The 12,061-nt window shown below is 35.0% G+C and overlaps 1 protein-coding gene across 3 annotated transcripts in view; it reads left to right on the top strand.

Moving 5' to 3' along the window:
* Positions 1-11,003, top strand: part of LOC114337816 (relaxin receptor 2) — an 800,386-nt gene extending 789,383 nt beyond the window's left edge. For all 3 annotated transcript variants that reach the window (XM_050643561.1, XM_050643559.1, XM_050643560.1), the window contains 4 exons: positions 3,308-3,539; positions 6,000-6,112; positions 10,061-10,192; positions 10,827-11,003. In XM_050643561.1, the coding sequence (XP_050499518.1) occupies positions 3,308-3,539; positions 6,000-6,112; positions 10,061-10,192; positions 10,827-10,889 (540 nt within the window). In that variant the 3' untranslated portion in view covers positions 10,890-11,003. The remainder of the gene's footprint in view (positions 1-3,307; positions 3,540-5,999; positions 6,113-10,060; positions 10,193-10,826) is intronic.
* The last annotated feature ends 1,058 nt before the right edge of the window (positions 11,004-12,061 follow it).

The raw sequence follows: 12,061 nt of genomic DNA, 5'->3' as shown, positions 1-12,061 counted from the left end.
GGTTGACTTGCGTTTTTTTCTCGAAGCGATGGAAATTTTTTCTTTTGCAGTTCTTTGTATACAGAACATCCCTTGTAGCTTGCAGGATGATTTTCTCGACAATTTACACATTGGACATCTTTTATATTCTTTTCTTTTGGACATTTAGACGATAGGTGATCTCCTACGCATTTTACGCAGCGCGGACTCCTGTGGCAATAATTGTGTGTGTGGCGAAAATGTTGACATCTTTGACATTGAGGTAGTTCCCTCTTCGGATGCGGTGCCTCAACTGTGACAATAGTGTTGAGTAATTTCGTGATCTCATATATATCTTTATTATTGCTGTGAATAGCCAGTTCTATATTAAATAGCGGCAGATCTTTCTGTGTGCCCCTTTGCTTAATATTAGAGATGTTCAGTGCAGTATGCCCGAGATCCAGCAATGCCTTTTTAATGTCGTCTTGATCTGTTGAAGGGTGGATATGACGTATAACAACTCGGAATCCTCGGTTTTGTTTTAGTTGGTATGTATGGTACTGAGTATTTTTTTCTGATAGAGATTTTACGATTATTGAGTAGGTTTTTGATGAATCAGCTTGAACTTTAATTTGATTGTTAGCAAGACATTTTAAAGTATATTTACCGAGTTATCTTCTGTAGTAATTCCTGTAGTGGTTTGATGCGTTCAACATTTTGTATAAATATGGGTGGTGGCTGATCCTCTCTTCGGTCTTCCAACGTTACAACTTCTTCACGAAATGTATCATCTTCAAGTAACTCGTATCTGTTAGATGTATAAACAGTTTTACTCATCCAATAATCATTGAGTGTAGCTTGTTTGGTTTTTTTCAAATCAGGACTGTCGTCATTGCGTTGACGTTTATTATGGTGGACTGCTACCCATTCACCATCACTTTTTGCTACATCTGCATCTGGGAGATGTTCTTGCGGTTTATCTATTTGAAAATTTGATAAATGTGATTGTAGATCGTTGTTGTATGTTTTGACAATTTTCTGCTGCTCATCTAGTGGATTGGAACTGTCTTTTTGAGTGCTTACAGGTGGAGGAGTTCGTGCTAAGCTGTTTCTTCTAATAGCTGGATTTATGTCCTCACTGAATGGATAACTAGTAGATTGTTCCTGGTTATCGTGTTGGTAACTCATAGTGTTCCCCTAGTTATAGCTAGGAATTTTTAAAACATTCCGACATATTTTGATAATATACTGGCCTATTTTCTCTATATTTAGGTATATTTATGTTGATAAACTTAGTAATTAAATATGTAGTAGAAATTACTTACTGGATAATTATTTTAGCATTAAACACTAACAATTTTTTGGCTATTGTTTTTCGGTTTCTTGATAACGATGGATTTATACTAATTACAATATAAGATAATAATTAGACAAATTGCTTCTTAATTACATGTGTTCAGCTCGAAGGTTCTGAACAGACTGTAGGGTACAGATATGTGCGGAAAAATATTTCGATTCAATTTTTTTTCACCATTTTGCTTGAAAATATCACCTCTTAACAAATTTCTATGTTGCCAGGATCAAAAAGTCAAAAAAAATTTTAAACGTTTGTTTTTTTTTCCTAAAACTAATTTTTTTTGTATCGGACAATTTTTTTAGGTTTTTTGGATCATTCTAAATAGAAAACACCTTAAGTGACTTTTCTGTAAATGTGATAGTTTTCGAGATATAAGCGATTGAAATTTTAAAAATTGCAAAATCGGCCATTTTTAATCTCAAAAACTATGTGAAACACCAAAAATTTCAATGATACCAAGGTACGTAGATATTCTAAGAATATAGATTGATGAAATCCCGAAGAGCTTTTTACAATAATATATCGAAAACCCCTTTGTTTTTTAATTGCTAATCAAGCGGAAGCGACACTATTTTCAACCGTTGCATGTGTATATGTAATCTGAAAACATTTTAAGTTTAAAGAAATTGTTTAAAATTTTTTTTGACACATTTTTGCCTCTGGTAACATGCAAATGTGTTAATAGGGAACCTTTTTAAGCAAGATGGTGAAAAAAAATTGAATCATAATATTTTTCCGCACATATATTTACGCATATTACATACAATATTGTATACATGCAACGGTTAAAAATAGTGTAGCGACCACTTGAGTAGCAATTAAAAAACAAAGGGGTTTTTGATATTGTATTGCAAAAAGCTCTGCGGGACTTCATCAATCGATATTCTTAAAATATCTACGTACCTTTTTATCATTGAAATTTTCGATGTTTTACATAGTTTTTGAGGATTAAAAATGGCCGATTTTGCAATTTTCTTGAAAACTATCACATTTACAAAAAAGTCACTTAAGATCTTTTCTATTTGGAATGATCCAAAAAACCTAAAAAAATTTGTCCGATGCAAAACAATTAGTTTTAGGAAAAAAAACAAACGTTTAAAAAATTTTTTGACTTTTTGATCCTGGCAACATACAAATTTGTTAAGAGGTGATATTTTCAAGCAAAATGGTGAAAAAAATTAATTCGAAATATTTTTCCGCACATATATTTACCCATGTTACATATACATGCAACGGTTGCCAATCAAGCGCCCGCTTGATTGGCAAATAAAAAACAAAAGGGATTTCGATATTGTTTTGCAAAAAACTCTTCGGGATTTCATCAATCGATGTTCAAAGAATATCTTCTTACCTTGGCAACATCGAAATTTTCAGTTTTTCACATAGTTTCTAAGGGTTAAAATGGCCGATTTCGCAATTTTTAAATTTTTAATCGCTTATATGTCAAAAACTATCAACTTTAGAGAAAAGTCACTATAGACCTTTTCTGTTTGAAAAAACCTAAAAAAAACTTTGTTCGGTGTAAAAAAAAATAATTTTAGGGAAAAAACAAAAAAACGTTTAAAAAAATTTTGACCCACTTTTGGACCTGGCAACATGTAAATTTGTTAAAAAGGGTTCTTTTTGAGTAAGATTGTGCAAAAAATCCGAATCGGAATATTTTTCCTATCGGATGCGGAGTGGCTTTCTGGACTATCTTGTAATGATGCATTCGTAAATAAAGTTTTATAGTTAATTTTTATAGATCCAGAAATAACATCGAACTCTTTTTCAAAAATCACTGAAAAAGAAAGTCGTGAGCAATTGCGACGTCGACATGAGGAAGGACCACAATTTTAACGACGCTTCACGTCGAAGGGGTGGAAGAGTGTTGAAAAGTCAAACAAATTTACAACGTAGTTTATGGAAGTTTCCTAATGAAAGATATAAATTATTTTAATATCGAACATAAACAAAATTATTTTTTTACTGAACATCTTTTGTTAATTTTAGGGATGGGAATATTCAGCAGCCATGTTCATTCTTATTAATACATTGGCTTTGATTTTCATCTGCTACGCTTACGTCAGAATGATAAACGAGATTAAGTCCAGTGGAGTGGCCTGTAGATCAACAAGACAAAGTCAAGACACGGATAAAGTTGCACAACGATTTGGAGTTATCGTTTTTACTGATTGTCTCTGTTGGTTTCCAATTGTCTTGGTAAAAGTAATAGCTTTAGCAGGTGAGTATTTATTTATTTAGTGTATGGCTTACATCACAGAGTAGACAATGAAATTTATATGTATAAACATTTTCAATTTCTTTGCAACACGAAAATGCAGCAGCTGCATAATACTCTGGTTAAATCGGAGAGTGCAGGAAGAGTCTATACCGGTTTCCGAGGTTTTTTCCTCCTCATCAGTAGTCCCATAACCTCTTCTCTCCGATTTCCCAGGCATCACACTTTGGGCCTTTCCGAATTGCAAAGAAAGAAATGTCACAGATGAACTAGAGCCATCTACCGAAAAACAAAGTAAGTTATCAATCGAAGTAGCACAGAAAATGACAATAAATATCGTTCTCATACCACCAGATTGACAACAGGTGGAATACTTTCTTTGGTTACAACCTCCCGAGATTTTCAAAAATTATAAATCATACAGGATGCCGAGGAAATTAAGATGAGAGAATTTTAAATAATTCACAACCCATCTGCTCAGCGTGGTAAAAGTTCCAACAAGAAAGATTTCTTAGTGCTCAACAAAAGAGTAAATGAATTAAGATGTATGTATAAACATTTTCAATATCTTTGCAACACGAAAATGCAGCAGCTGCATAATACTCTGGTTAAATCGGAGAGTGCAGGAAGAGTTTATACCGGTTTCGGAGGTTTTTTCCTTTTCATCAGTAGTTCCATATCCTCTTCTCTCCGATTTCCCCAGGCAAAATGGGGTTAATTATAAAATTAAATTTATATTTATGCATTAACGGTACATTACAAACAGATGTCCAGTTTTTTTATATATTATATTGACTCTTCGGTTGCCATTGCAAAGTCTGTAGGGATACCTGTGTATGCTCTGTGTGGACAGCCCTCTCCTATGTGCCTTTCGTCGCGTCCATGGCTTTGTTGTCCTCGTCGCTGTTAATAACAAACACTCACGTCTGCTGTTATTTCGGAGATGCCCCCTCTTTCACTACAGTTCTTGTAAAGACCTTCCTCGGCCAGTCCTTATTTAGGAAACTCTGTTATCTCCTCGTACTCGCATATTACCTTTTGTCCGTGATAGCGTCCACCCTCTTTTTAATGGCTTGTGAGATCTCTAGGTCCATTTAAACCCCTATTGTCGTCATCTTCTTAACTTTCAAGGGATCCATGTTGGTCTGCACATCTTGATTTCGTGCTAACAGACTTCCTTGAAACCTCTTCTTTCTTCTTGTTTTCCTACACCTCCTCAGTATAATCGAACAACCGATTTCTCAGCATGTCGACCTTTTTCTTCATGATAATGCTTGGATTTGGCACCTCGGCTGTGAGTTTTCAAGTGTCGCTACACTAACCTGGAGGTGTTCCAACTTTGATCTTGTATTGTAGTTGAGTGTCTGTTCCTCTTCCTCCGAGCTACTCGTTTCTGTCCTCTTGTTTGATCTCATTGTTCTTGCTCTCTGCTTTTGCCTCTCTGTCCGAGCTGCTCGCTTCCCCTTCTTCTTCGCTTACGTTTCTTTTTCTTGAAATCCCCTTCGTTTTATTTTTTCCGCCATTCTGTCTGTTCTCTTCTCCCTATTTTTGTCTTCCTGTTCTGTTTCTTTTTTCCTCTTTCTTGGTTTTCTGTTTCTCTCTTTGTTTTCTCGCTTCCCTCTTATCTTCTCTGTCTTTTCAGTTACTTTTTTTGCGCTGGTTCTAGATCTGGTTTCTTCAACTTCTCTCCTCCAGCTTTTCTACCCTCGAGTTTCGTTCCTTTCTTTTTCTCCCCCTCTTCTGTCTTCTCGTTAGTTCTCGCTGCTGTCTATTCTGCTTGCATTGTTTTTCTTTTTTCGTCCCATCTTTCTTCTACGTTGGGTCGTACTTGGGCATCGTACGTAATCCATTATGTTACCCCTGGCCCATGCACCCTTTCGACACGATCGTGTTACACCTTGAGGTTGGGGTGGCGGTATATTAGGATGATGCATAGTCGTCTGCCATATGCATATCCGTTTGTTTTCAGTAGTTTCCTCCAGTGGATTTTATATTAGTACAGGTTTTCTCCTCGGGTATCACGACATGTATGATGAGTAGGGGTGCTTTCGTATAATAGTTGGGGGTACTATTACACAGGGGCAGGTTAGGAGCTTGGTTAAAGGACACGGACAGCTGCTCCAATTTGTCGTATTTTACTATAAATAGAAGCTGTGGAAGTAGGTACTACCTCTACTTGAGAGGCTTGCCTCCTCACGGGGAAAACAATATTAGATATAATAAAATATTTTCTATTGACGTATCAAGGTGTTTTACAGAAATAATCAATAAAATATTTTTTTAGTCTATACTACATTCATATCCAAGATAAGCTTGATTTCACACCCATCGGTAGGTGAGTCGTGACGTGGAACGTGGAAACTTCTGCTAAATTCTTGCGATTAGAAACTTTTGACATCGTTATAAAATCTGTGTTGTTCACAATTATTGTAAAAAATTAATATTATCTTTAATTATTTTTAGGTGTTTCTATACCTCAAGATCTCTACGCTTGGTTAGCTATATTTGTTCTTCCGATTAATTCCGCATTAAATCCTGTATTATACACGTTAACAACAAGTATATTTAAGAAACAGGTAAGTTTAAATATTTGAAAATTAGTTAATTATTTTTTAATAATTATTTAAATATTTTAAAATTCTTGTTCTTTTTTAAGTGTCTTCTCCCAATCGAAGGTTGGATATCATCATCACTATCTTTACTCTATCTACAGCTGCTCTGAAAAGTTCTATAGCACTACATTTAAACCAGTCCCTTAAATTCTTCAATCATGACTCTCTCCTTCTTCCTATACTCTTTCCTCCTCTTATCTTTTCCTCCATTATCGGTCTTAGCATTCCATATCGCTGTCCTCTCATTACGTGTCCCAGATATTGTAACTTTCCTATTTTTATTGTGTTTGTTATTTCGTATTCTTTGCCCATTTCCCGCAATACTTCCCTGTTCATTTTCTTCTGTGCCCATGCTATTCTAAGCATCCTCCTCTAACACATTTCAAATGACTGTAGCTTATTTATATGTTTTTGCTTCAACGTCCAGCTTTCAAGTCCATATTGCAGTATCGAGAACACGTAGCATCTCAAAACTCTTACTATCAGTTCTCATCTCTTCTCTCTTCTAGTCTTTGTTGCAGAGAACTCTTTTCAATTTTACAAACGCAGATCTTGCTATTTATATCCTGGCCCTTATTTGCGTTGTTTGATCATTATTGTCAGAAATTCAGGTTTTTATCAACCTGTCTATCGGTATATTTTCCAAGTGTATGTTTGTTTGCTTTTTTGATTACAGGGAAGGCGAAGCAAAGATATATAAAATAGCCAAACAGAGAGTAAAGAAAGCAAGAGATCTTAATCAGATTAGATGTATCCGAGATGAAAATAACAAAATACTAATTCACGAAAAGGATGTCAAAAAGAGATGGGGAAAGTATTTTGACAGTTTATTGAATGAAGAATTTGACAGACAGCCTGTGGAGTTAACGGAGACAGTAACAGCAATGGTTACCAGAATAACAAACGAGGAAGTGGATCAAGCGCTTCAAAAAATAAAGAAAGGAAAAACAGTCGGACCAGATTATATTCCTGGGGAAGTATGGAGAGCATTGGGAGAGATAGGAATAAGTTGGCTAGCAGGTCTATTTAATAGAATTATGGAAGTTGAACAAATGCAAGACGAATGGGGAAGCAGTATATTAGTACCTGTCTACAAAAACAAGGGAGACATACAACAATGTACAAACTACAGGGCTATAAAACTACTTAGCCACACAATGAAAATATGGGAGAGTGTAATTGATAGACGGACACGTGAATAAACCGAAATATCCGATAATCAATTTTGCTTAATGCAGGGCAGATCAACAACAGATGCAATTTTCATTGTAAGGCAACTGATGGAAAAATACAGGAATAAAGAGACCAACGCTCATATGGTATTCATTGATCTTGAGAAAGCATATGATAGAGTTCCTCGAGAGATTCTGTGGTGGGCACTCAATAAGAAATGAGTCCCTGGCGAATATGTAAAGATTGTAAGAGATATGTATGAGAGAGTAACGACTAGTGTTAGGACAGGTGTGGGAGAGACTGATAAATTTCGTGTGAAAGTAGGATTCCACCAAGGCTCGGTGCTTAGTCCTTATTTATTCTGATTAGTTTTGGACCAGATAACAGCAAAACTACAGGGTAGCATTCCATGGTGCCTAATGTATGCTGATGATGTAGTGTTAGTAGGAAATAGTGAAAGAGACTTAGAACAAAAACTGGAAGAGTGGAGACAAGCTCTGGAGGAAAAAGGTTTAAAACTTAGTAGGACAAAAACAGAGTATTTGGAATGTTCATTTAAAGATGGAGTCACTACAAATAAAATGGCATCTTTGGATGGTGAAATGATTGTGAAAAGCAATAGTTTTAAGTACCTAGGATCGGTATTAAAGAGTAATGGAGAAATAGATGGAGATGCATGCAGTAGAATTAGGGCTGGATGGATGAAGTGAAAAGAAGCGAGTGGTGTGTTGTGTGACAAAAAAATTCCAATGAAGCTGAAGGGAAAATTCTATAAAACAGGCATAAGACCGGCTATGATGTACGGAACTGAATGTTGGGCAGTGAAAAAGAAAGAGTAACAACGAATGCATGTGGCGGAAATGAGAATGCTTAGATGGATGAGTGGAGTGACAAAGAAGGATACAATTAGAAATGAGTATATTAGGGAAAGTCTAGGTGTGGCACCAATTGATGCCAAACGAGAGAGCATAGGTTAAGATGGTTTGGTCATGTTCAACGTCGAGACTTTAATCGCCCAATACGAAGAATAGCTGAAGTGCAGATTTCTGGAAGGAGTAGGAGAGAGGAAGACCAAAGACAACCTGGGGGGAGACGATAAGGCAGGACATGTTGGTAAAGTGGATTAACGTTGATATGACCCAAGATAGAATTGTGTGGAGAAATGCAATTAGGGAAGCCGACCCCACATAGGGATAAAGCAAAGAGATTGATGATGATGATGATGTTTGTTTGCTTTTTCTTTGTTTTCTTAGTTATTATCACGTACTTGGTCTTTTTATATTCATTTTTAGTCTATAGTTTTCACGGAAGCTGTTTGTTTTGTTTAGTAATGATTGGAGTTGTTTAGCAGAGCTTGTCGTAATGACTGTGTCATCTTATGTTGTTAATAGACCTTCCCTTAATTATTATTCCTTCACTTTGAAAAAATAATGCTTCTTAAAAAATGGCTTCACTATATACAGGGTGTCCCGAAAAGATTGGTCATAAATTATACCACACATTCTGGGGTCAAAAATAGTTCGATTGAACCTAACTTACCTTAGTACAAATGTGCTCACAAAAAAAGTTACAGCCCTTTGAAGTTACAAAATGAAAATCGATTTTTTTCAATATATCGAAAACTATTAGAGATTTTTTACTGAAAATGGACATGTATCATTCTTATGGTAGGACCATCTTAAAACAAAATTATAGTGAAATTTTTCCACCCCATAAAAAATTTATGGGGATTTTGTTCCCTTAAACCCCTCCAAACTTTTGTGTACGTTCCAATTAATTCATTGTTGTGGTACCATTAGTTAAACACAACGTTTTTAAAACTTTTTTGCCTCTTAGTATTTTTTCGATAAGCCAGTTTTTATCGAGATGCGGCTTCTTTTTCAATATATTTACGTAAAAATTTTATGGGGGTTTTGTTCCTTTAAACCCCCCAAATGTTTGTGTACGTTCCAATTAAACTATTATTGTGGTACCATTAGTTAAACACAGTGTTTGTAAAACTTTTGCCTCTTAGTCTTTTGTTCATAAGTCACCTTTTATCGAGATGTAGCTTCTTTTTCAAAATATACCTAAAAATGTAAATTATAAATAAATTTTCAGATTATTAACAGGTCTCTAGAACCGTACTTAACCATATACAAATATGTGGTGGATTAGACAAATATTCAAAATATCTCGATAAACACTGGCTTATCGAAAAAGTACTAAGAGACAAAAAAGTTTTAAAAATAATGTATTTAACTAATGGTGCCACAATAATAATTTAATTGGAACGTACACAAAAGTTTGGGGGGGTTTAAGGGAACAAAACCCCCATAAAATTTTTATGGGGTGCACAAATTTTACTTAAATTTTTTTTTAAGATGTTGCTGCCGTAAAAATGCCGCATGTCCATTTTCAATAAAAAATCTCTGAGAGTTTTCGATATATGAAAAAAAATCGATTTTCAATTTGTAAATTCAAAGGGCTGTAACTTTTTTTGTGTGCACTATTGTATATAGGTAAGTGAGGTTCAATCAACCTATTTTTGACCCCAGAATCTGTGGTATAATTTATGACCAATCTTTTCGGGACACCCTGTATACATTAAATAGTAATGGAGACAAAGACATCCCTGCCTAACTCCACTCCTGATTTTAATTTCTGGATCGGGTTCGTTATCTATTACAATTTGGGCTCTTTGATTTTAAAAGTATGTAGTTAATAATAAATTATTTACTTTATTTCTTAAACTTTTAGATGAAGAAAATGTTTAACTCTTGTTGCCGGAGGAAACGAGATAATCAGCATACTGCATCTGAATCTGGTTTTAGTCTTAGCTTTGGAGTTTTTCCGATAGGAGGAAGTACCAAACGAATACTTAGTTACAGGGTTAGTATTACAATTATCCATAACAAAATAACTTAACACTGGTTAAATAAGAGATTTGTCTATTGTTATTTTTGTTATAAAATAAAAATCACAACGGTTCAAATCTAGAGATCTTGGAGTCCAATTGAATGGTTCACCTCTTTCAAACTATTAGTTCTATCATATTTATTTTCTACTAAAATGAACTGCAGGTCCCCCGCTACCATATGTGCAAAGTATGCAATGCACACGGGCGCCATCCTTTAGGGGTGCCAAAACCAGGGTCAAAAATTGAAAAAAAAAATATTGCAAAAAAAATTAATCCTAAAACAAAGGTTGAGAAATTAAATAGGATTAGGTATAAATACACACGAAACATATTTATATTAAGTAACAGCGACCTTTTAAAACGTTGATTTGTTCTTGAAGAACGACTGACAGATCAGAATGATAAGGATATAGACTCCAATCATTTGTTTAATGAAATTAGAGCGTTAAAGTTACTTTCATTACTCGAGCATGTTCTCAATGCACTCGTGTTCTCAATATTTATAAACTTAGACACTTCACGTACAAGAACGTTTATATTGTATTCTTAAACATTTAATTCTAAGTATTACTTAATATAAATATTACAAGTACATATCATTTTTAGGGTACTCACAGCAGCAGTCTAACAGCCAGCAAAACGAGCTGGAAGAGGTCCACAGCGGTATGATAAGATAACTTTTTTAAAGAGAAAATCAATTGTTTAGTTTCTTAGTGATCAAAAAGCGGGAATACATACGCTTCAATACAACAGACCACAATCAATAGCTGATAGAAGCTTGATGACCGTACCTGTATTTTTATAGGAAATAGTGTTAATAGTGTGTCTCTTGTGATCCTGTGATTTTATATATCGATGTTATAGATGTCATGCCAGGCCAGTTTCTATACTTATAAATGTTAAATAGGATAGATTCGTCCGGTTTTCACATCAAAAAAAATTTACTGTCTTTAGTATTGTTTAATTTAAAGAATAAATTTACTTTTTTAATTTTTTTCTTAATTTTATGAGTTGGCCTCTGCACACTAAGCTCTAATGTAAAGTGAGTATAAAGATCGCTAGCTCATGACAGCTTCCGGTAGACATGGTGGTCAATAAAGACATGTAAAGATTAAATATATCTATCATCGTGCGAGGTTCCTACAGCTTTTGCCGCTTCTCGCATTTTGACCGCCATCCATTCGTCTTCTTTGATGGCTCTATCTCTCATTATGTGCCGTACATTTTCTTTCCAGGCAACTGAAGGTCTTCCCCTTTCTTCTTCTTTGTTGTAGTATGTAATGTAAAGCTTTCCTTGGCCATCTACCTTCATTCATTGTTTCTCGTGACCGTACCACACTAGTTGTCTCGTTTCAATTCTATCTACACTGGAATATACATTATTTGTCCTCCTTCTAAAATCTTAATTCCTGATGTGATCTTTTTTGGATATACCACACGCTCTCCTTAGATAATCCATTTGTACTACTTCTATTCTTTTTCTATCTTTTTCGTGATCTGTCAAACTTCTGCCCCATTAGTCATAATAGGCTCTACCAAGATTCGATAAATTGTCAATTTCGTTTCTTGTCTTATAACAACAAAAACAAGGAAGAAAAAGATGCTTTTTTATGGACAGCTCCAAGATCTATTGGACACCACAATAGCCGGTAGTAAAACAATAATTCTCGGCGACTTAAACGCCAGAGTCGGCAACATACCTGTGGCTGGAGTTACACAAAGATTTAACGAAGAAACACTCAACGACAACGGAGAAAGACTCCTAGAACTTTGTTTATTGAATAACCTCCGAATTAACAATACGTACTTTGACCATCCAATACAGCATAAGATCACCTGGT

Source organism: Diabrotica virgifera, chromosome 2, assembly GCF_917563875.1.
Source record: "Diabrotica virgifera virgifera chromosome 2, PGI_DIABVI_V3a".
NCBI lineage: Eukaryota > Metazoa > Arthropoda > Insecta > Coleoptera > Chrysomelidae > Diabrotica > Diabrotica virgifera.
Note: the sequence above shows the minus strand (reverse complement) of the source record. Positions and strands in the feature narration are given on the sequence as shown.